The sequence below is a fragment of the Thalia democratica genome, chromosome 4 (genome assembly GCF_965202585.1).
Source record: "Thalia democratica chromosome 4, ktThaDemo2.hap1.1, whole genome shotgun sequence".
Taxonomy (NCBI): domain Eukaryota; kingdom Metazoa; phylum Chordata; class Thaliacea; order Salpida; family Salpidae; genus Thalia; species Thalia democratica.
In genome coordinates this window covers 20,886,972-20,912,612 of record NC_139168.1, presented here as the reverse complement: position 1 = coordinate 20,912,612, position 25,641 = coordinate 20,886,972, and the positions used below count along the sequence as shown (strand labels likewise).

Genomic DNA, 25,641 nt, shown 5'->3' with positions numbered 1-25,641 from the left:
CTTTGCAAAACGTTTGCAATTTAAAGACCGATACGAAAAAAAAGCTTATTTCAACATACTTTAAATCTGCTGAAACTATCTGTAAAGCAGAAATAAGTAGCTGTTTTCGACACTTTCGCAAAATTTTTGCCGAAATTTTCAAGTGCTCGTTACAAAAGAGGGGGGAGCAATTTTTCTAATGTTAAAAAGTGGCAATTTGTATGAAAGACGAAGAAAAATGTTTGTAATTGTGAGCGTTTTGGATGCTGATTTTTTTAAGAGTTGTATTATGAAGAATATGTGTGTGAAATATATTATGTTCAATAGAAATTTACAAATAAGCTTTTTATAAACTTTATGTAGCTCTAAATTACTATATTATTGAATAAAATTTGAAAGTATATTATAAAAGAATAACTAATAAAATTATGAAATGCGTATATACTGATGTTTTTTAACGTCTCTTATCAAATAAACTGTTTGTTTATTTTTTTCCACTTTAATTTATTGCTCTTTGTAAGAAAATATTCTGACTTTTAAAAGGTATAACAAGAGCAATTTGCTGCTACTGAGAGTAAGCAATTTGTCAAGAAGTGAAAATGACAATGAACCCACTTGCGATAATGAACACATTCCAAAAGTGACATTTCTAACAATGGCGAAAACTGTTCCGATGTCAAAAGTACCCCAATTCTTTATGCTGTGTTTTATTGAGTGCCAACATAAGTTGTTTATTCGAACATCAAAACTTATTTTCGACTTGCTTTCCATCAAGCCAGAGACATTCTTTTAAATTTGAAAAAACCACTTCATTACAAAATTATACCGTTTGTTTTAGTGCAGGCAGTTTGGTTCGATCCGAAGGTGGCAATTTGTAAAAACTAAAAGCTCATTCGGCGAAAAAGTTGAAGCATTATGTCACCTTTTAAGTTTCAAACAATGGGCTCGATTGTGTTGTGCGAAGAATGGTTAAAGTGTGCCAATTAACTTTTTGTTATTGTTTGTAACTGTTTCAATGGGTGACTTGTTGTTTTAAAACAAAAAAATGATTATTTAAAATAGAGTTTTTTGAAACCATCATGTTTAATTGTTTATATAGTTTTTATAAAACTCTTGACAGACAACCCCATTTGTTTAATTCGCTGTAATTAACCAAACAAAATTTAAAACCTGTTGTAATTTTAGCAAAATCAAAAAAGTTATAAAACTTTATTTTAAGTTGTTGTCATCTTATTAAAACACTTAAAAAGTCACCAAAACTGTATATTTTCAAAAAAATATTTATTAACTTTTCTGCTTAAAACAAACTCAACAAAGTTAATACATTAGGTAATCAATCAAGTAAGAATTTGAAGCTGATGTATGCAAATTTTAAATGCTGACGAGAATGTCAAAGTTTCAAACAATTGACAATGCATTAGCAACATGTCGGCTACCATACCACAATGTAATCACACATGTCAGTAAATATGATTACTCAAACAATTTCGCTGCTAACAACTTGCTAACATTGTTTCAACTGTGGTTTTCAACAACTAGATAAGGTTAGAAACCTTGTCAACTGTGCAATACTGAAAAACTGACATGTTGTTAATATTTTCAACAATCGATTGTCAACTGAATTAATGCTATGCTGAACATTTAACAACTACTGTTATCTAGGGTCAATAGTCATGCATGTTAGAAAATGTGATTACTCAAAAACTATTGGATAAGTTTCACTGGGCCATTAATCATTTTCTAACATTATTCAAATCATGCTTTTAAACGAGTTGAACAAGTTGTTTTCGTTTCAAACAATTGACTAAAAACTTAATCAGTTGTGTTTTAAAGTGATCAAACAATTGACACACTGTTAATATTTTCATCGGTTACTTGTCAACTGTTCAATAGTTACAATTAAATTGTTACAATATTTTGCTGAATGTTCAAAAATATAACAACTTATTTCAACTGGCATACTAAGCATTTAAAAATTTGTCATAACTGCCCGTCAACTATTTGACAATTCAGCTAAAAATTCTCTGATTCAGTATAAAATGTTCAGTATTTATTTGTAGGTAATAAAAGGCTTGACTATCATGACGGAACATCAAGTTAAAGCAAACTATAAAAGCACTTTCAAAACTTATTTTTAGAAAGGTTATCAATATCCAGCTATGTTTCAATTTGAAACAACCAACAGCGTTAACATATTTATAAAACTACTCATTTAACTTATCAGTAAAACGCTGGTAGTTTATGACAAACCGTGATTGATGTATGTTGTCTAGATAAGCTGAACTAGCTTTGAAAAAAAAGCTCATAGGTGTTTTGATTTATCAGTGTGAACTGACGGACGATTGTCAGAAACCATTACCATTACTATTTTCAGTAATTTTTTGTTGCAAAGAGAAACCAAGCTTGATCGGTTCGAAAATGCTCTCAATTTTCAACAAGCACCGCTTCCGAAAACCACGCGTTGCATTTGTACCAAGTGTTGATAACTTGAGAACTGTTAAAAAGATTTATCGAAGTGTTCAAATTAGCCGTGTTTGATTGGCAATGTGTGAAAAAAAGATTACCTAATGTATTTTTGCCGAAAACAAAAGTAATTTGTAATGAAAGCCGACAATGCATCCAATTGTGTGCTGACGGTTGCATGGCAATTATTCAAACTTTCATGTTTTTTTTTAAGTGCTGATATATTCTCGTATGCATAATTACATCAAGTTTGTTTTTATTTTTTAGCTTTGCAACGCTCTTGTAATGACAAACTATCATTTAGGCTTTAAAAATGTTTATCATATTCAAATTTGCCACTGTTACGTACCTGATGACTTTTCGAACAATGAAATGTGTTGATGAAAATGAAATTCGAACTTTTGTGGGTGTTATGCTAGTTTGTTATGTAACTTATGTGTAGTGAAGTGTGTTAAGTAACTTTGAACGGGTTCTAAAATATTTTTAATGTTTGATGTACAGTTTTTTGATATGTTCATATTAGGTGTCAGTTACTTAAATTCATTATCTTTTTACTTAAAACCTGACAAGTAATATTTATACCTCGTAAGTATTTTTAAATCTTAAAGAGCTGGAACACTTACAGAGTTCTTTTAAATGGCGATGAGTAATTAAGTAATTTCATTTTATATAAAAAAAACACTTTCAAGAAATAAGTTAAAAAAATAAAGAGTAATTATGGTAATCAAAACATTAAATTAAAAACTTATGGTTGAAATATTGAACATGTTTTTTTTAATTAAACTGTGGTTTTTGAAAGGTTATTGTGTTAATTTAATTACTGAAACTTTTTTTAATTACTCTCAGCATTTATTAAAACTTTCATATATCGTTGTTTTGGGTTTTAGCAATTAGTACCAATTAGTTTCGTCAGAGTACGATAACTTGTTTGTAATTTTCAAGCATATTTCTACATTTTTCAAGATTTTAAGTTTAAATGCTTAACTATTTTAAAATTCAGATAACTTTTGATATGAAAATAAAAACTCAACTGTTGATGCTGACACGCAAATTAAATTTAATTCGAATGTTGGCAGTTCACGCAAACCCATTGGCGCACTAATTTTAATATCCACTGGGAATTTAAAGTTGTAGATGTAAATTTTATTTTTGCACTAGATTGACGTTTGTGCATATGATGCGTTTAATTATAAAATCGACCTATATTTACCTGATAGCTACTGCAGACTAACATATGTTTTGATAAACTCAAAAACCCTTTTCCCTTTCTATGAGACCAAAAAAAAATTTGATTACATTTTCATTATTTAAAATATATGATCACATATTCAATCATTTTCAGTCAGTTGGTATCGGAATGTTACCGTTTAATTTTTTTTTTCCTTTGATTTTTTCTTAAATAACTTCATATTTCATTTAATTTCCTTATTTTAGTGTATCTTACCTGTGGTTAATTTTCTTATCAAAGTACTCAAACGAAACAACAATAACATGAACGAACTTGATTTGCATTCTGTTCTTGTTGTTCATCTTGAACTCGTTTTGCAGCGCGTTGGTCTGGTTCTTCATCAACCTCAACTTTCGCTTCTGGTTCTCGGTGAACGACTGCAATTGTATATTTTGTATTTACTTGTCGCGTGAAGCTTTTACAAGTTAATTTAAAACTATTTTCAGTTTGTCGAAAAGAGTAACTTATATATAAATACACTTTCATTCATGTTAAAAGTTTTTTATTAGTAGTTTGCTTTATAAACGATGACACAAGCACATGTTATAAATTGTTTTTACTGTACCTTCGTATATTTACATTCATATATTTGAAAAAAGTCTAGATATCTTTTTCATTGTCATTTTGCAATTACAAAGTAAAGTTAAAGACGAAAAACATGATCACTTTATTTTGAACTATTGAAAAAGTAAACTGTTTAAGACCTAAATGTCCAATAAATTAACAATAAAAGTAACTGGACGTTCAATGCATTTATCAAGCAGTTTTATGTAAACATATATAAAAACTAACTCAATTAAATAACAAGTAAATAATAAAACTAACCGGATGACCAATGCATCTGTCGAGCAGTTTTATGTAAAGAACACAATTTTCTTCATCATATTTCATCTGCATCATTTGTTTGCATGCTGTAAAAAATTTAATAGCAATTATTAACATTATTACATATATTGCATTACTAACACATGTTGCGTTTAGCCAAGTAAACAGAAATGTGAGAAAAATGCGCACAAAAACAGCATCAACCGCTTTTCAAGATTGTACTTAAAATTTGTTTTTCTTTTTCAAAACTAAATGAGTTTTTTTTTTGTCGAGGTAACTACAAAGTCGTTTAGGCTGGTTTGAGAGGTCAAACTAAATCAAGTTTACAAGATTCAGTGAAACTTGAAGTTATTGAAGCTCGGTGCTTGATAATAAGAGCTCAATGTTTCACAATGCAACTATTTTATACCAAAACTAAACGTTTTTACTATTTAAATATGTTTATTGCTTAATAGCTTGTACACATTATTTTTGCTTTTTATTTATTGTCAAGAAAAAATCAAATCTTCATGATATAAACTTTTAGTTTATAAATAAAGTAGATAAAGATCAAATTTGTAAAAATGAAGTATTTAGTAATATAAAAAAATTACTAATTAAATGTGCACTTAAACTGATATAACCTTTTTATTAGTGCTCATAAATTATCATTATAAATAGACCGACAAAAAATTTAGTACATTTATTTTTTTAAACCAAAATCAAAGTCCACTAATTACCAAGTTGGTAAGAGAGAAAAATTCAATTGCATTAAAGAGATATTAATTACATTCACAAACAAAAAGTTAATTTGAAATTACATTACACGCTTCAACGAAATCGTAACAAGGTCTGTTGACCAAGCCGAAAAATCAACTTATACAATTGCAACTTGTTTTTCCAACCACAATTAGCAGGTGCTATGTTTCAATTGAAATTAAAGAAGTTACGGCTTGATATTCAAAACCTCATTAAGTGGAAAGGTTTCATATGGAATTATTTTTGATAGGAGTAGTTATAAGTTGTTGCAAACTAAAGTTGCAATAACGGTTATTTATTGGCATTTACCATACTAATTTATACGTTATTTTGATAACAAACAAGCGTTTTTGTTAAAAAATCTTATAAGTTATGATGTTGATTAAACACTCCTTTTTATTAAGTATGTAGAAAATAAGTTTAAAATTAGCCTTCAACTCAAAAGCACAACAATTATTATATGTTGTTTGACATATAACTTCTATCTAATTCAGTTGATTTAAGTTTATATAAAAACTAGTTAGCTAAAACAACCAACTTAACTTTTAAAACAACTAAGTATTTAATGCAACAACTAAATAATCATTGATTTTATTTAATAAGTTTGTTTTCAAAAGTTTACCATTTATTGTTAAAAATATGTTAATTTAAGTTTATCAAATATACAAAATTATTAAAAACTAATTTATAAGTAAATGTATTTGTAAAACTAAATAGATTTAGTTCACTTGATATTTGTTAATTTATAATTAATCAATCTAACAACAGCTTATACTAGACTTAATTGTTTATAACAAACTATCTATGTTGAAACAACTAATTAAAAACAAAAATTAACCAAATAAGTTACTAATTCTTTTTTAAAAGTCTTCATTTATTCAAATACATATACTCGTATTCAATTGAAAACTAATTAGTTTACACAAACTACTTGTGAATTAAATGACCACTAATTCAGTTTATGCTTTTTTAAACACACTTAGACAATTGTGTTTTTACAACCGTTAATGACAACTTGTTGTTTTTGTTTTTCAAGCTGCGAAGCATTTATCTGCAAAAACACTTTGCTAGCCATAAATACAAATGTATAGGTGATAACGAATGTGTTTTCTTCAATTTAAAAATTATTGCTTTCCTAGTCATTTAGTTTGGTGACCATATATTTAATCTTTTTTTAATTTTTTAACTTTTTTTTTTTTACTTTTGTTTTACTATATTGATTTTTTTAAATTTTTTCAAAACCAAACAAAATTAATCATGGGATTTGAATATAGATGATAAGAAATGTAGTTTCTTTAACTTTTATAAAGTAAAGTGTTTTTGGTAATCTAATTTAGAGACCATATTTCTAACTTTTTCATTCATTTTTAGGATAACAGATTAATTTTTTACATTTTCAACAAAAATCAAACTTAAACATTTGAAGTATTTTAATATTTCTTTGCTTTGGAAAAAAAAAACTTTTGGCAGATTAAGTCGGTGGTTAATTTAATTAAAACAAACTATTACGGTCAGTTTTGAGGGTTGTAAGAATGTTGGGTTAACCGACAAATTTAATTACGCTGAAAATATTAAATTACACAAACATTTGTTTAGAATGCCAACCAAAAAAAGACAGGTCTGTACCATTAATGTTGTAAGTTGAACTTTAATAAATACTTGCGCACAAATTTACACGTGCAGGTATTTTAAACGCTGTTAAGCTTTAGTTCTATTAGAAAGAAAATTTAACCGTTTCTAAAGTGGACAACTGTATTCTCATAAAGAAACTTATCACAGATTATTTTTAATATGAGCAAACTATAATTCTATAAATAATTTACAGAAATCGTTAGTGGCTTAAATTTATACAACAACAACTTGAAACAAATTCTAAAACTATGTTGAAAATAAATTTAATTCAAAAAAAATCAAACAAGCAATCCCATAACAACCTTTACTGAGGACTCTAGTCAACACGTGGGTCTCAAACAAACTTACACTTTAAAAAAAGTTTCAACATTTCAACTATGCAATACAGTCAAAACACCACAAACATTTACTCAGTATATATTGACAAATAAACTTAGATACAACAGCAAATTTTCATATACTAACCATTACATAAAACCCTGGTTGACATTTTGGTTTCAATCAAGTATAAAAAGCTTTAAACGTTCCGAAAATTTTAATTAATCATTATAAACCTTAAAAAGTAAATTAATATATATTTGTATATATATATATATATAATTTACAAACCTTCACTCAAAACCCTGGTGAACAGCGAGGGCAGGTCGTCCTCGCTTATCCGCTTGTTATCGAGGTCGCCGTCCTCCTCGCACTCCTCGAATATCCGGCCGCTCTGGTAGTGCTTGACGGGCGTGTGCAGCCGCGCCTTGATCTTCTCGAGGCTCTCCTTCAGGTCCTTGGCGTCCCGCACCTCCCGCTCGATCTCGATCAGGTCGTCGTAGCGGGCGCGCAACCGCTCGATCGCCTTGATTATCTTGTCCCTCGCCCCCCGCGTCACTCTCTGCAAAGGGGATTTTATTTTTAGCTTTTAGTTTTTTTTTACTTGGTACATTAAATAGTAATTATGTACAGTATTTAACTTGTTTTAATTTGAAAATCTTGATCGAAAGAGTTATCTTACCCCTCGCCCCCTGCGTCACTCTCTGCAAAGGGATTTTATTTTTAGGTTAAATTAAACGAAAAGGAAGTAGTTTTTAAGAAGCCTTTCACATGGTGTATTTATAATATGTAAATTGAATGATATAAAACATTTTTGGTTATTTTAAATTTCTTTTGAACAGGATTAGTTGTCCCTAGCTCCCTGCGTTACTCTCTGTTAAAATTTATTTAGTTTGCAGTCTTTAAATTTGTGTTACATTCAATAAGATATGTTCAGTATTTAATTTCTTAGATTTCAATTGAAAGGATTATCTTGTACCTCGCCCTCTGGGTAACTCTCTGTTTGGGGAAAATTATATAAGACATGTGCAGCTTTTTTACGTAATATAAAACAAAGTATGACGTACTCGTTTAAGAACTTTCATGATAAAATCATCTTGTCGAAAAATTCGTTTTCCTTCTGAATTTTTAGGCTGTTTTTTTTTTTTAATTTTATAAATGCTTGAACTTTTCTATTTAAACCATGGTTTCCCAAAGTGGGCCAAGTGGCCCCCTAGAAGGCCATGACAGATACTCAGGGGGCCACGAGCAGCAAAGGGGCCACAGGGGGGGGCCATGAGGCCATAACTTGAAACTTACACTAGATATTCTTGAGTTGCAGATGAAGAGAAAAAAAAAGGTCTTCTGTGTTTTTTATTGTAGTTTATGAGTAATCTTGTTGAAGGGGGCCATTTCTTTTTCAATTTCTTCAAAGGGGGCCATTTGCAAAAAAGTTTGGGAAACCCTGATTTAAACAGTATAACGGTGTTATCTATGTAACTTAAAAAGTGGTGCATTTGAATTAACTAGCTTTCAACTATTACTATACTGCTCAATTTCTTTTTCAACACAAAACTAAAAATTACATTTTTTTTTAAGCAGCCTACCTTAGAAATACTTATAACATTATAAATTTTTTGGAATTCTCAGCACCGAAAGGTTAAAAGTTAAATTACCACGCCACTTAAACATGTAAGTACATTCAATAAAAAGTACAATAAACTATATTAAATGAAAACAAACTTGTTGATTTTGCTGTTATGACCTTTCTGTTCAAAAGTTCAAAAGTACTTCAGCTTTGTACATTCGTGAAATGCCAAACACCAAACATAATTTCACGTTGGAGTTCAGCATTTTAATAACATATTTCGCTTTCAGTTTTACAATTTAAATACGATCGCGGCTGCGCGTAAAAATGTGATGAACACTTTTAAAAGTCGCTGAAAACACATGTGACGTCTATGACGCTATAAGGAAAAATTTATAAATGTTTGGAAAGACATGGTTGTTATTTGAGGATTTAAATTAGAACAAAATAATTATTTTTTTTTTTGCTGTAAAAATTTTAAATCAACTAAAACCCGTATAGGATGATGATGCACTGTAAACTGTATTCTTTAATAAGTTTTTTTTTTCTACTCAATCTTTCATTTGTAATTTTCATAACTGTTTGATTACCTTTTTGAAATTTAGATATATTTCTAACAACACATGAAAACCAAATAGAAATAAATTTAAAATCTACTTCACTCAAAAGTTTTATTTTTAGTTGCCCGAAAGGTTAAGTGATTTAAACTTTCTAAAGTGTTCACAAGTAGTTTAAATCTGCACAGCTTCATTTCTAACACTTCGCATTCAAGCACATTAATCATGCGAGAGCAAACTTTCCGAGAACTTACTACGAAACAACAAGAAATACTACGAATTTCTGAGAATTTCTACTACGAGCCTTTAGTGTTTGTTTGCGCAGAATTGAAAATGTGAGAAATTAAATTTGTGTTTGAACAGAAGTTGCATGTAGGTTGGTGGGGAAAAATTTTTTGCTAATGGATTTACTAATTGAAATTGAAATTAAATAAAGTAGTTTTTCAACTAACAATAAGAAAAGTTTTATCATTCAATGTACGTATTTTATGTGTGTTATTTGATTTAAAATTGTGTTTTAATGATTTTTCAATCATCTTTAGAGCAACTAATGGAGTTGTTAGTTCAAATTATATTTTTTATGCTCTAAAAAAATTATTTAATAAAAAATGTGTTGATCTATTGTGTAGGTAAAAAATTGTGTGAGAAATATAAACTACTTAAATACATATTCTTGCAAAAAATCAAATATGTTGTAAAACGGTTCGATTCAATGTTATCTTTTCTTTTTGTTGAATAATAAAATAATGAACTTTTAAAAGTTAAACTAATGGATTTTTAAATCTCAAGGAAAAAGACAACCAAAATCAATACAAATATTTCTTAATATCAGATTGATTTTAATTTAGTTTAAATTTGACCTTTTGGATTTTTAGTAATTTAAATAATTTAGATAAACAATAAGGTTTTCTTTAATGGAAAAAAAATATTGATAAAATCAAATGAAAATTCTATACTCAGTCCAATGAAACATTATTAGATTGATAATTTTAATTACAATACATTAACAGAATATTTAAATATAAAAATACATTTTTACCAATATTAGTAGTTTCTAATTTATTGAAAAAATTCTTAAGTTAACCTGTGACAAAACGATACTAAACTCAGAAAAAATTATTTCAAGTAATACAAAAAGTTCAATTGCTTAGCAAGTGTAAGTACTAATTAGCATTATGACCATTACCCTGTTTTAAATGGTGTATATGGAATGTCAACTTTACATGTCGAAGGATTTCATTAAACAACGACAAATGGCTTAATTGCTTCTTTACAAAATTTTACATGAGCAAAAAAACGTTGTTTTAAAAGACATCAAAATATTGATTTTACTTCTATATTCAACAAAAGTTTTCAATAAACTACAATCACAACGAATTAAGACGGTAATTGTCTTTAACCAAACAATTTACTTTTCCTAATCCAGCAATGAGAAGCTTCTTTTAATATCTGAAAGCGTGTTTGATATTTTTTTTGAAAGATTCCATTAAAACGATCAAAACAAACAACTGCAGTTGCAGACAATGGGCAAGCGGAAAGTGGAGATTAGATTTCAATTAAGACTTTATATAAAAAATTAATGCACTTAAAAGATGTCGAAATGCCAATACTGGAAAGTTGATGGGACGTATATCGGCAAATGTATTGATTCGAAACGCATTAGTTCTTGATGCAGATGACAGTAAGTGCTTTTTTAACAATGTTAATATCAAACTATGGAATGAGTTTATCATTACAAAGTTGACTCAAACTTGGTTATTTGAAATTTTATGGCTTTACTTATACTTTGACGTCAGCAATTGAGAAAACTAATAAAGCAAAAATATTTTATAAAGTTTGACAAGCATAGGCTTTCAATAAAATTCAATAGCTATTACAAGCTTAAAACTGACACTCAACCTCCAAAGACTACTATAAAACCCTGTAGTTACAGGAAAAATACTTCATTAGGCTTAATAGCTTTTCCAAAATCAATAAGAATTATACATCAAATACCACATAAGCTTATTTAAGCAGCACATACCCATCAATTAGCAGTTTTGTCAACTTTTTTAAGTCATCTTGCATTAAGCAAAAGACATATGGATTAAACAATTCAGTTATAAAAATAAAAACTGTCAGTTTTATTGATTCCGTTAGATATAAAGAAATAAGTTGTGGCCATTTGGATTACTATAGACTTTGTTTTAAATATTAAATTTATACAACGAATTCAATTTGACAGATATATTGATTCTACGTTTTAAGAATTCATTATGGATTTTGAAGATATCTTTGTTTAATCCTTCTTTCCATAATATTTACCTGGGATTAGAAATAAGAATAAGATGTCAAAAAGACATTAGAAGTAGTTAGATTAATCATAGAAGCTTAGATTGTCATAATAAATTCTTGAAAAGTATTAATATTAAACACAGTTAATCTCCATGTAGTTTGTTAGACATAGTAAGTATGTTGTGTTAGTAAAACTTTATAAAAGAGATTAAGTGCCTAAATACTCAACGTTGAATAGAGTGTATATTCAAACGTTTGACATCATAATTCATAATGTACTAAATCTTTTTTTTATTCTTCATCTAAAGACTTGTCATAAAGGATTTATTTTGAATAAGGTTTAAAATTCAATTCTGAGTATTTGTGGTTTATTTTACAAAAAATTTACTGGTTTATTTACATGTGTGTATGTTACTTTATAAAAACTTAATGACTAACATTTTATAGTTTTCTAAACAAATCTTAGAATATGTACAAAGAATACTAAGATCTTATTTTGTACATCTTTCAAAAAAAACAATAAAAAGCCATGTAAATATGAAGCGCGTTTAAACAAAAACCAGTTAATAAAAAACACAATCATATCATTGGACAATACTAATAGATTTTGAACAAACTTATTGGACTTGCAACACAATTTTGAATATTAATGGATTTCGAACACACTTATGCGCCATCAATCATTCTTGTATTGACAACTGAATTGTTGTTACAGCATGGCCCTTTGTATTCGAAACGTGGAAAATTATGACAATACTTATTTGGTGTGTTGAAAAATCATAGAAATAAGCTGTATTGAATTTAATGATATACTTTTAATAAGATAGCACCATACAAACTGAGATTCACTTTCACTATATTTATAAACTAAAACACTATAATATATATCAGTAAGTTAAATATCAAGTATAGTACAATTTTCAAAACAGACACATTTATAATAAGCACAAATTATCAGAAAACCACGTGTAGCGCCTTGGAAAACAAACTAAAACAATGCCAATATCATTATTATAACAGTCAACCGCAAAAACACCGATTGTATTGAAGACTTGTGCGTAATAAAGATAATTCTAACGAGTAGGAATGCTCATCAACAAACTGAATGCCAATGCCAGATTATCACTTTTAAAATATCTATATTGTTCAAAAACTATGAGGTAAAACTCTACTTTATTTACAAATAAAAACTATTAAAGTAAGACATTTAAAGAGCTTAATAATATAAAAACAACTCATTTTAAGTAAAAAACTCACAAAGCTCTGTTATTCAAACTTAAATTTATTTTCGAAATAACAGTATAGGAAATAATGTTCAACACACACATACATACAATTTCATAAGTACTGATACAAAACACACTTCCAAAGCATCAATCATCAAACAACGGCATTCAATTGTAGCATAAGGAATATAATTTAATTCAAATAAAAGGACATATGTTACAATTTGGCATGTGTTCTTTGTGTTATTATATTTCCACAGTCGTATTGTCATTCTCAGTTTGTTTATTATCATATCGGAAAATTAAAACTAAGAATAAACTTGGAACTTATACGTCTATCAGAGCATTTGTAAATATGATTGTGGTTGAAATGTGTTGTTTATTATTTTAATACTATAAATAGCTTTGTATTGTTGCTAATGTTTACTTAATTTATTCACAATCGAGCTACGATTTTATTAAAAGACTAGAATAGATTTACAAAGCTTTGGTAAAATCTTATTATATGGCACAAATTTTGTTTAAAAAACATGCTACATTTAGATGTCGGTTGTCACTTAACGAATTTCTATTAATATTTACTTATTTTTTGAATATAAAGCTTTAATTTTATCATTTAAATAATCTTTTTACAATGTAAACAATTTTAATCAAATAGTTGTAGTGAAATATTTGTTTTTACTTAATTTTATCCAACTGAACAACTTTTAATTTTACAATAAAACTATTACATATACAATGATTTCAAACATCATTGCATGTTATTGCAAAAAAAAACATGTTTTTATTATAAACAAGACAACCTATATTTAGGTCTGACATATAATATAATACTGGTGTTTACAAAACATTTCACTCAAAATAAATTCATGCTTAGGTTAAGATGGAGTTATATCACCAACAATCTCTTAAATGAAAATTTATTGATCTATATTCAAAATATTATGTATTTTTATAGACTTAAGCAAAACGATGAGCTTATTTTTTATGTAAATACCAAAAAACATTTGAACATAAACAACTTTTTTATTATCTTAGGTTAAATAAAATTCTTGAGTAGCCATGATATTGTTTTAAACATTATTGTGTACTCTATAGAAATATTGGAAATATATTTATAAAGCAAAACTTTTATTTAAATTCAATAGATTAATATCAAAAATCAAACGAACGATGTTTCAGTGAACAGAAACACTCACCGCGTACATATTTATTTTGGACCTCAATCCATTCTCACAAAAGCTTATTTTAAGTGCAAATACAAGTTATTTCTAACAATCAGATGTCAAATGTTATTTTTATTTTTCAACCTCACACACATGTGGTCTGCACTGTGTTTTGGTAATAACAAACACATTCGCATTATGTGTGTGTGGTTCTCAAACACATTTCGCACAAAAACGGTGAAGCACAAAAGAAAATTTTCTGACACTTATTTGAAGTTCGGTGGTCTGCTTTGTTTGTTTTTCGGTGGAAAACTTTGACGGTTTTTTTAATTTGTTTTTTTATTGTTCGGTGTTGTAACGCACTTTTTTTTAAATTGAAAATAAAAATTTGTAGAAAAAATTAGTTTAACCCAGTTTTCATGGTTTAAACATGCAAACAAGACATATAACAAAACCTAACCTGTTAAAAGTTTATAATTTACTGTTAAGGCTTTAAATACTGCTAGACTAAGGTATAACATTTAAAATGTTAACTAAACAAAAAAATGTAATCTCTAATCAGAAGCTAATGTTAATTTAGTTAGCATAACGTTGCCTTCCTGCATAAAAAAATGTACTCCATAATCACATAATTAAGGTTGACTTAATCAGCTAAACGTCGCCTTCTCTCACAAAAACTTGTGCACTTTATGTAACTTGTTTTATGCCAATGTGGTGACATTTGTCCAACAATATAATTGGTTAATTAACAATGTTGCGCCGCGTGCCAAACCGTAAAACTTTTGACACTTTACAAGGCCAATTATAAATACAACTTCTATCTTTACATGTAGAATTCTGAAAACTGTTAAATCCCATTCCAGAAAGAAAAGTTCATTGACCTTCAATAAACTTTTGTTCTAATTACCATTTTGTCAATTGGAATTTGCAACTGCGGTTTAAAATAAATGTTTCCTAGCTTTTCCAGCTGTAAGACTTAATATACATTTTTGGAGAACTTTTTTAAAGAATTCAAACTTTTAAAACATAATTCAGTGTAATTTTTCACACACTTAATAAAACTGATTTTTTTTTTCTTACTAATCTAATTCATAATATTTATAACGCATCCCACCATTCCAAAACTATCGTTTATTACTATTAAAAACAGGCTTTCTAAAACTTGAATTATCAGCAAACATATAAGCTAAAATTAAATATTTTATCAAAATGTTTCACAATATTTTAAATGCAATTGTATCAAACCTTTTCATCTAGCTGTTTGGCGGTCAGCGACATCATCTCGTCGTAGGTGAGGTCGGCGAACAAGTCGGAATACTTGTGCAGCCTCAGAGATTTCAGCCACGCCTGCACTTCATTGAACAGACCTGTGTGAAATTGGATGCAAAATTAAAAATTAATTCATTTAGGAACGAGATAAATAACCATGCAACTAAGGTGACTGTAAAACATAATAACAAATTGTATATATTTATAACCTAACAAAATTTAATAAGCATTTTGCTTCATAAAATCAAGATAATGTTTACACATTCAAGACTAACTAGCGTATTAAAACTGAATATTGAACTCAACGCTTCAAATCATTTATAAGCAGACACAGTTTTTTTGTGATTTGCAAACTCGTTAAAAGATTTGATTTAAAAAGGAGACGCGATTACACACAGCGTCAATAAGTGACTCATAACAGATGAGCTTAATCCATTTCGCTCGTATAAACATTATTGGCTGATCAACACACATAAAATTCAGACAATGTTACAAAATTTGATCAATGTCTGTTAAGATAACGACGTCACAAACGTCTGTTGTGCCGTCATTACTTTAACTTTTATTTTTTATGCTATTAGATAGAGGTTCAACTACAAAATTAACAAGACAGAGCAACAGTTTCTTTTAGCGTCTGAAAAAAATGCTGCCATTAATTTTATCATGGCTTGATAATTAAATTTTTAGACCAAATCAGACTTGATCAATAGGGCAGTCTATTTTGCTTCACTGAGACACTCGTGTAAATATTTTTGAAGTAATCAAAGGACACAGATGTCAGACACTGAGTTACGAGTTTGCTAAAAGTATGTTAGGCTAATCGTCAATATTTTGCCAAAACATAGGTTTTTCTCAAGTATATTTTTTTATTGTTAAAGCTATATGAAGCTCTATCAATTGTTTTAGTACCAAAGTTACAGCTACCTTTCTTTGATTGATCATGTACAACTCCTACACTTTTAAGCACAATATTGTTATTTTTCGTTGGCAGTCTGGCTTTTAATGATGGTTGTTGTGTAGAAATTAAATTTTATTTGTTTCCACAACTCAATTTTACAAACTTCAGGCAAAAAGTTCAGTTCATGTCTGAAGTTTCTAAAATTGAGTTGTGTACAAATTGAAGTTGTTGTATAAATACTGACATATTTTTAACTTGTTTAAAAAAAAGTGGAGGTTGAAATCAGCTAACTTTTAACACTTTAGTTTAAAAACTACAAACCAATGTCTTAAACAAACACTTTGGAGACAACTGTAACAAATATCATAACGACTTTTAATTTCAATACTACAAAATTCACAATGGGAAATTTCGACCGCAGCGTGCGAATGGTTTCTGTTCAATCATATCCCACACACACACACACACACACAGTATAGTAAACCCTGTTGGGCAAACAAAAGCGCAACCGAATTGAATTTCGAGCAAATGAAAGCCAGCGTGTGTGTTTTCGCATGGCAAATATGAGCTTGAATGCAAATAAACTCGACATTTTCAAGTTTACACCCGACGACAATGTTCGATATTGTTCTGTTGATGTTTATTTTCGTTCAGCATGATATTGTTTAACAACAAAAGTTGCTAATTTTGATTTATTAAACTTTTTGTATGTTTTAATAAAAAAAGTTTTAGTTTTTTCATAAATTTTACAAGCAACATACTTGGTATACAACGAAGCTATTTTACAATGGTAAAATTTTACAAGTTTAAAAAATTAACTACGATGGACTTTGAAACGAAAGAATATATTTAAAACTTTAAACTTCATAACTAAAATAACTTAACTTATTGTAAGATAAAAAAGTAACATTTTTATAATGACATAAAAGTGTTAATGATATTTAAATATAACTTATTTTTAGTAACTATAATTAATTAATACTATTAATAAACACAACAAAGTATTTAAGATTTTTTTTGAAAACATAACAATAAACTATTTCACACTTTTAAATTATGAACATGTTTTATGAAATAAATAGGTATTAATTGCAAAAAATACATTATTTTTCAAAAACAAACGTTCAACAAAAACCAACTGATCTTGGTTCTCATGTTCTTAAAGATATAAAAGGTATAATGTATGTTACCTTATAAAGTATTTACTCCTTTAATATACAATAAATAGTAGAACATTTAAGTGAATAATATTAACATTCAACAAAAACTGACTGTTCTGGGTCCCCATGTTCTTGTTCTTGCACGCCTTCAGGTTCTCGTTCAGCTTCATTTGCTGCGACGTCATCTTCATCTGTGACGTAACGGTCTTTTGTGACGTCACGGTCCTCTCTTCGGACTTCTCCGGTTCCCTCTTCTTCTCCTTCTTGGCGTCCTTTTGCTGCTGACCGGCGCTGGTGCTGGTCACAACGTTCGAGAGTTGCTGGGAAGACGACGTCACGGTGAACTCGTTCTGGTGGAAGCGGAAGTAGTTCTTACGGTTCGTACAAATTGCATTTGGTTATTGTTTGGTGGTTTTAATTATACATGGAGTTTTGACCAGAATCTCATTTAAACCAGAATTGGTGAAAAGCAGCGTTAAAATGTTATATAAATTTCCAGCAGTAGGGTTTTAATTATTTTTTTCAACTAAAATACTACTGCCAGGAGAATCAAACACTGCTTTTTACAAAGTCTGTTAAGACTCTCAGTTTATATACATAGAATAAATAAGCAATTAAATTAAAAGTTAACTGGATGTTGTTGAGGATAATTTAAATAATTTAGTTTTTTGGTTATTGAAAACTTTAATATTCAAAAAAAAATATTGAGTTATTAGAAATTGAGATCTTATATCTACCTCTATCAAAGGTGTTAATTGATATAAATATAAACATTTTTTTTCATACTTAATGATACAAAATCACAAATACATCTAACTTTACTAACCTCCCAAAAACGTGGATTATTCAGGTTGCAACCCATCAAACCCATCTTACAAGTATACAAAAAGATTTTGTTATTTTTTGAATTAATTTTTGGTTAAGTTCATAAATGACTTTAAGCTCTTAGTTTTAGGCAGCAGAATTCTTACAGTATATTGAAAAAGTTCCTATTGTTGTGTAATTTAATTCGATACTTTAAAATAACTTTTATGAAAAAGAAAACAATATGCAGACCACCAACTTTTCTATATAAAAAATATAATCTAAGCTGCCCAAACTAAGAGCATTTATTTTTTTCTATATCATAAACAGTCCATTTCATTTCTTTGTTTAAAAATAAATAAAAACAGATTCTCAACTAACTTGCAAGTTGAGCTGGTTGTTCAAGTTGCCGCCCATCAAGTCGTTGCCACGCAACAGCCCCATGTTCCCGTTCAACCCCCCGACGTTGCCACCCATCACCATGCCGTTGCCAGGCTGCATCATCAGGTTGTTGCCGAGCAACTGCTGGTTGTAGCTGTTGGCTTGGTTGTTGAAGGTGCCGTTGAAGTTCCTCAGGTTGTTGGTGGCCCCCAGCGTGTTGCTCATGCCTTGCAGGAAGGCTGTCGATTGTAACAGGGCTGTTTTGGTGCGAGAAAGTACAAAAAAAATACACATGTTATTATCATTGCTGAAATGGTAATCAAAGCTTGTACTATAACTAAAATGTGCTAATGTAGTACAGTTTTTAGCAGAAACAATAATAAATAATATTAGTTCTTCTCTTTTAGTTGAATTTAAAACTAATACTTGACCACAATAATTTATGCTATCACCTTCTAAATTATTTTTTCTAAATTCCAAATAAGTTAAAACAAAACAAAATAAACTTCAAGAATTTTATAAAGTCAGATACATAACTCTTCCAACTAATTGCATACGACAAATCAAGAGTCAAACGAACCATCGTTTTCGAGCTGGGTTATCATGGATCCTGCCGGCGCAGTGTTGTTCCAGTTGGTGTTCATCATGCTATTCATGTTACCATTCATCATACCATTCATGTTTCCATTCATGTTGGTGCCATTTATATTACTCATGTTACCAGCGTTCATGCCATTCATATTGTTGCCATTGATAGCGCTCATGTTACCAGCATTCATGTTGGTCATGTTACCAGCGTTCATGTTGTTCATGTTCATGTTGTTTGTGAACTGACCGTTTTGATTGTTGTGATCGATCGCCGCTGCTACGACCGTCGCTGTGGAAGAAAATAGTTTTGTTGATCAAGATAAGTAAAAATTAAAATATTTTAAAGTAGGACAGTTTTAGGTAGTAAAAATAAATTTTTTTGGTACACAGTTTTGTTTGGTTTAAAGGGCAGTTCTCATAATCTACTTTAGTAAGTTTAATTTTGACTTAAATTATATCAAAAATACCATAAGTTACATAAAAGTTTGATTCACTCACCATCATTGTTGCCTTTGAGCGCAATGTTGCTGATTTTATTGGCCCACTGTTCGATCTGCTTTCTCTCAGGCGGAGTGATGGCAGGGTGAATCAACCCGTAAGATAACAATTCCCTCATCTGTGAAAATTAAAAGTTATAAGTGAGATTTTCATTTCATGCAAAACTTTTTATTATAAACTATGTGAATATAATTTTCTCTTTTATTTTATCTTCACACTTTAAAACTTTGTAACATACATACTTATCATTCCATACTAAAGTAGTAAAGACCCTTTTAGCAATGCCTGACTATTCACAACCAATTGTAAAACTTCACCTCTCCGATGGTGTCGACCCTGTTGAGATGTTTTGGAAACAACTGCAACAGTATCATCTTCACTCGCTCGCTGGCGGGCTTGAGGAGCAACAGCCTCTTCATCAGGAACTCCGGGGTGATGTTGTATTTCGTCTCGCCGCTCACCGCCCGTTCCATGAAGTCTACAAAGACAAAGCTGTGTTAGTGAACGAGTAAAGAAATATGCACATCACATGACAAGGTGAGAAAAGTATGTTGTTACAGACGGGTTGTAAATAAAGGAGTAAAAATATTTATCATCATTGTTTATCTCACGAGTAGAATCGAATAAGTAAATGTTAGTTATGTGTTTCAATGTTTTTCTTAAGACATACTGAACAACTATTTCTTAACATTTATTAACTATGGTATTTAACATTTTTTCATCAACCTAAGAAATGTTTATGTGTTTTAGCACAACTCTATTATGTGGTTTTATAAAATTTTTATCTAAAAACCATAAGTACTCTACAGAAATGGTTTCATGCCTCAAGTCTTTATACATGATATCAAAATTTTTAGTTGAGTAATTTTTTTAGATGTAGGTTTTATACTAAATAACAAAGTAGCACTTTATATTACTACAAGTATAATATTTTATACCAACAAGCATACTTATATCTATAAAAGGTACACAAAGGTGTAAACTTTATTTCCACATATTAACGTTTCCAACTGAAAACACATCTTGAAAAAAAAATTTATCATACAACCAACCGATATCGTTAGCTTCCTTTTCGCACCTCTCAACCTCCCCGTGGTTGCTGTTGCATTTGAAGCTGTGCTGCAGGCAGTTTATCATGAACTTCACCTGAAAAATCAACTGACATGAAGCAATTTACATGTGTGTGACCGCGTAAACAGTAAAAATATTAGTACAAGGAAAATTTTGGTGTTTACTTATCATGTAAAAATGGAAAAAGTTTATACTTGTTGAGTCAAAACTATAGTCAAATTTGCTTACTACAAGTATAATCAAAACTTAACAGCAAAAAATATCTTACAGATGGATTTTGTATTATGCTTCTAAATTTATTAAATTGATGCCAAATAATACACAAACAATGTTTTCTTTATAAGTGTGTTTTATACAAACAAATTGCTGCAATTGTGAATTTATAAAGTATTATTAATAACTTTTTGTTTTGTGTTATTTAAACTAAATTTAAATACTTTACTTTTATGTTAAAACAAAAGTGCTACATTCATTAGATTTTTTGTATTTAAAATAAATTATCCTATGTTTAAGTAATATATTTTACTGTTGTGTAAAAACCAGTATGCTATAACTTTGAAATTTTATTTATATACTTTAAAATACTTTTTATTTACATTCAACTCACTTGAAATAAATTACTCTTTTGTAACAATGAGTAGGCAGCAAGTGTGACTTCGCAATCGTTCCAGCCGGCTGATAACGTTTGAAATGCCAAAAACTACAAAAAAAAGTCAGATAAATTTAATTACTTATCAAGGATGTCAATTTGCTTTGAAAAAAAAAAAGATTTAAGCTATATGCAGGGTTGCTAAAGGTTTTTAAGTAAATTTTCTCTATGTTTTCTGACTTTCTTACAGGTTTTAAAAGAATAAGTTTTTTGGTCTATTTTTAGTTTAAAATCATTTTAAAGTAAAGAGCTGCCTTATATAATACATTAAAAAGATACTGTCAAGTTACTCACAATATATATTTTTTTATAAATAAAACTTTTGATCACTTTATTTTCTTTATGACAACTTTTATACCTAATCTAAATTTAATAAGTTTACATGTAAAATTTCTTTCAAGTTACAAGGGTTATAGTGATTTTTGCTTGATATTCCAGATTTTTCTAGGTTTTTTTTAGCCTAAAATGTTAATTTTCAAGTTTTTCTAAGATGCCAGGTTATTTGGTTACCCTGAACAAAATTGAAAGTTTAAGTAACTTTAAAAAAGATTTAAACCTTTTTAAATTTCAAATACTACAAAAAAATTAGTTCAAACAAATAAACATGAATATTATCTATTTTTAATAAGTTAGAAAAAAACCAATTAAAAGAAAGCCGATCATGAAAACTTTTATTAGTATAGTTGTAACCCCCTTAACAACAAAGCCAAGTAGTTAAACATTAAAGGTTAAAAGTCATAAAAAAACATTGAAATTAAATTATAAATACAAGGTTGGCAAAGGTTTTCTGAGAAAACAAATCCATGTTTTTTTAATTTTCATCCAAGTTTTTAAAAGAAAAAAAATTCCTTACTTTCAATGAATAAATTGGATAAATTTTAGGTTTTTCCAAGCTTTTTATTGTTTTTTGTTTAATATCCCAAGTGTTAAATTTTTTTTTTCCAGTATTTTTTTTACCTAAATTGTCAAATTCCAGGTTTTATGGCTACAATGTATATATACCATTTTTCAATGTCATCTAAAATAAAATTGAAAAAAGAGCAATAATTGAAATAGAAGACTTGTGAAATATATCCAGAAATTTTTAAAATACCAAAAGATCATCTTTACTTAAACTGTACGAATAACTCTGTATGTGAATACACTAAAATCAAAAGCTTTAAAAAAAGTGTAATTAACATACATATAAATTGTGTCACTAATACCTTTCTTTTTTCAACTTAATTTGATTAACAACTACCTTATTCAACTTTCTTACATGGGCATAACCAATTAAATGCTATTCATGAAATAAAATTAAATGAATCATTTAAAACTCAATATGAGTTATAACAATAACAATCAAGTTTAACTATGGTAAAAATTAGTTTTGAGTAAGACATGCAAACACTTATACACTAAGCATTATGACAAGTTTCACCATAATAAAATTCTTTAGTTATAATTTTAATTTAAAGTTTAACTTTTTCTTTCTTAAACTACAAACCTGGTCATTAAAAGTAGAGCCAATCATGTCAATCATTCTATTCCAACTTTCACAAAAAAAAAAATTATATAATCAAAACACTAAATTAAATTTAAATAAGTTGGCCCTGAAATAAAAATATTTACAAATTAATTAACTTTTTTATTAAACAATTAATATTTCACTAGAAACAGGTTATTTTAATTTCCTAAAAGTAAAATATAATAGTATGTGTTAATTAAAAATACAAAACTAATAACTTTTTTAGTAAAAAGAAACTTGAATAAATTTACAAATAGGTTTTTAATAACCTTCATATAAGCTAGCTAATCAAATTAAGTAATTTAAGTTAAAATATCAGGATTACTGTTGTTAAAAAAAATATGTAAATAGTTTGAGTACATATGTGAACAAACTATTGTACAAACTATTACATGAAACCTGCGATTTAAATGATGTTTTTGTTTTTGACATTGGGACGCACAATCAGTATAGTCACTCAAGTTTTTTTTGTAACAAGACCACAATCTAAAGTTTCACAATGTGAAAGAACTTTTCAGCCTTTTTGTAGAAAGATATACTTTCATTAAAACTAGTATTAAGTTTAATAAAAGCACTTAAACTCAAAAATAAAGATTTGCATAAAACTTTTTGAGCTTGGCAAGTAGACCATAACAAGCTTTAAATTAGGGAACCTTACTAAACATATCTTTCACTACACAAATTATTTTATCTAATACATACTAAAAAACAACTAAACTAATGGCTTAAAATTTATTCAAGTTGTTTTAACTAATTTATTGATAGATTTAAATGTAATTAAAAAAATTAAAAGTCTATATAAATTATATTATTTTGTTATGAGCACTATTTTGTTTTTATTTCAACTGAATTTATACATTGACATAAAACTTTAAAAAAATATTTTTTATAATAAAAAAATCAGTACTGTGATAAGACTTTTGATTACTTGCGATTTTCAGTCATTCAAAAAATATATATAACTTTGATTGAATAAAAAGCTGTTCACATAATGCATATTAGCTTAAAACCATATTCTTACCATTGAATATGGTTTAGTTATATTGACAAATTTTTTTCATAACAACTGTTTTAATATTATAAGCTTTTGATAAAGTTTCAAGTTACAGCCAAATATTTTTTATACTAATAGATAAGTAGTGTAAATGTTTAAACTGAGCGTTCACCTTGACTTCAGTGTTTAATCAAGTGTGTATAAGAGCTTATGTTCTTATACATATTACTTCAAATTAATGAGCACAAATCATTAAATTAACTTTTTTTTGGTTTAATTTCACATAAGTTGTAAAATACATATAAAACCATTTTTCTAATCTAATTATGTTTCTTAAAGCAAACCAAAAAGTATAAGCTAGCAGAAAAGGAAAAAACAGTGTTGGAGAAGACAGTATGAATTTAATCAAATTAGCACCCAAAAGTAACTTGAGACAACCTTAGCTTTTTAAGCAAAATTTTAACTAGCTATAAACTTATATAAGCTTGAAACTAGCCTATATGTAAAGAAAATTTTGTGGTCAACTCAATTTATGATTTTTACAAATAAAAAGTTGCTCAGTTTGTGAGAGTAATTTACTTACGTATTGTAAAAGTAATAAATTAAAACTACTTATAATACAAATATATTAAATTAAAAATGTAAATGTATGTAAACAGTTAAGTTTAAAATTGTTAAACAGGTAGTATATTTAATTTTATAAATATATTAAATTGAACTTAACAAACACAAAAACTATTACAAAAGTTTTAAGCTATCTATACATGTCTAAACTTAACAGTACAATGTTGAATTTTATATAGACTTCCTTCTAATGACTTGTTAAGACCATAATTGGATATGATAGTTTTTTACAACTTGTTCTTAATTTTTAGTTTTTTTACCAAGCTTAAAGTTGTTTTTTACTGCTATAAAGAATTTAAAAAACTGTTTGATATAGGTCAAAGTTGGTAAGTTTAATAGTGGCATTAAAAAAAAGGATACTAACATTATAAACAAAACTGTTTTATTAAAAACATGTTTTCTAAGAGTTTTTAAGCAATTATCTTCAAACTCCCTCAGTCTAATGTGTGTTAGACAATAAACAATAGTATTGCAATATATATATCAGTTTATTTAACTATTGTTGTCCTTTATTTAAAAGCTTCTAGTACATATTATAGGATATATTTTATGAAACAATACAACTACTTAACTAATAAAATAATGGTCAGTTTTATTAAAAATTAATAACAAAAACAAATGAAGGAGAAATTTTTTACAGCTAATTTCCTTTTAACTTTAAAAAATTTACTTAAAATTTATCTCCTTTCATGCATGTAAAGCAGGGTTTCCCAATAAGGCACATATGGCCTTGGAGGCCATTTCAGATATTATGAGGCCGTGAGCAACAAAGGGGTCAAAAGGGGGCCTCAAAAACATAATTTGAAACTTACACTAGATATTCTTTAGTTGATGATGAAGAGTAAAAAAATGTCTAGGGCGTATTTAAGGGTAGTTATGAAACTTTTAGTAGATATTGTGGAAAATTTTAAGAAATTTAGGGGGTCATAAGCTGCAAAAGAGGGGAGGGGGAGCCATAAGGCCATAATTTGAAACTTTAAAAAGATAATAGTTTGAAGCAAGATATTCAGGAGTTGATGATGATGAGCAAAAAAGAACATAGGGGTATGCTTTTTTTTAATATTGTACAAGATGGCCTTTTGTAAAATATTTGAAAAAATCCTGATGTAAAGCAACTTACTTCAAAAATATAGAAAGTTTTCCAGCAATCTTTAAAATATTTTGCTTCTGTAATATTTTTTAAATTAGATTGAGAAAGTTAGAAAAACAGTGATTCAAGGCTGTG

At 28.3% G+C, this 25,641-nt stretch overlaps 1 protein-coding gene across 1 annotated transcript in view; it reads right to left on the bottom strand.

Moving 5' to 3' along the window:
- The window catches only part of LOC145833920 (uncharacterized), a 39,902-nt gene extending 17,017 nt beyond the window's left edge, over positions 1–22,885 (bottom strand). Inside the window, exons 1-12 of the mRNA XM_082941190.1 lie at positions 22,778–22,885; positions 21,250–21,342; positions 20,624–20,717; positions 19,889–20,049; positions 19,572–19,689; positions 19,066–19,362; positions 18,486–18,724; positions 17,413–17,650; positions 15,219–15,340; positions 7,475–7,745; positions 4,496–4,581; positions 3,944–4,047 (exon numbers count right to left, since the gene is read on the bottom strand). Coding sequence (XP_082797316.1) covers positions 3,944–4,047; positions 4,496–4,581; positions 7,475–7,745; positions 15,219–15,340; positions 17,413–17,650; positions 18,486–18,724; positions 19,066–19,362; positions 19,572–19,689; positions 19,889–20,049; positions 20,624–20,717; positions 21,250–21,342; positions 22,778–22,813 — 1,859 coding nt within the window. The 5' untranslated portion in view covers positions 22,814–22,885. The remainder of the gene's footprint in view (positions 1–3,943; positions 4,048–4,495; positions 4,582–7,474; positions 7,746–15,218; positions 15,341–17,412; positions 17,651–18,485; positions 18,725–19,065; positions 19,363–19,571; positions 19,690–19,888; positions 20,050–20,623; positions 20,718–21,249; positions 21,343–22,777) is intronic.
- Positions 22,886–25,641: the final 2,756 nt, after the last annotated feature.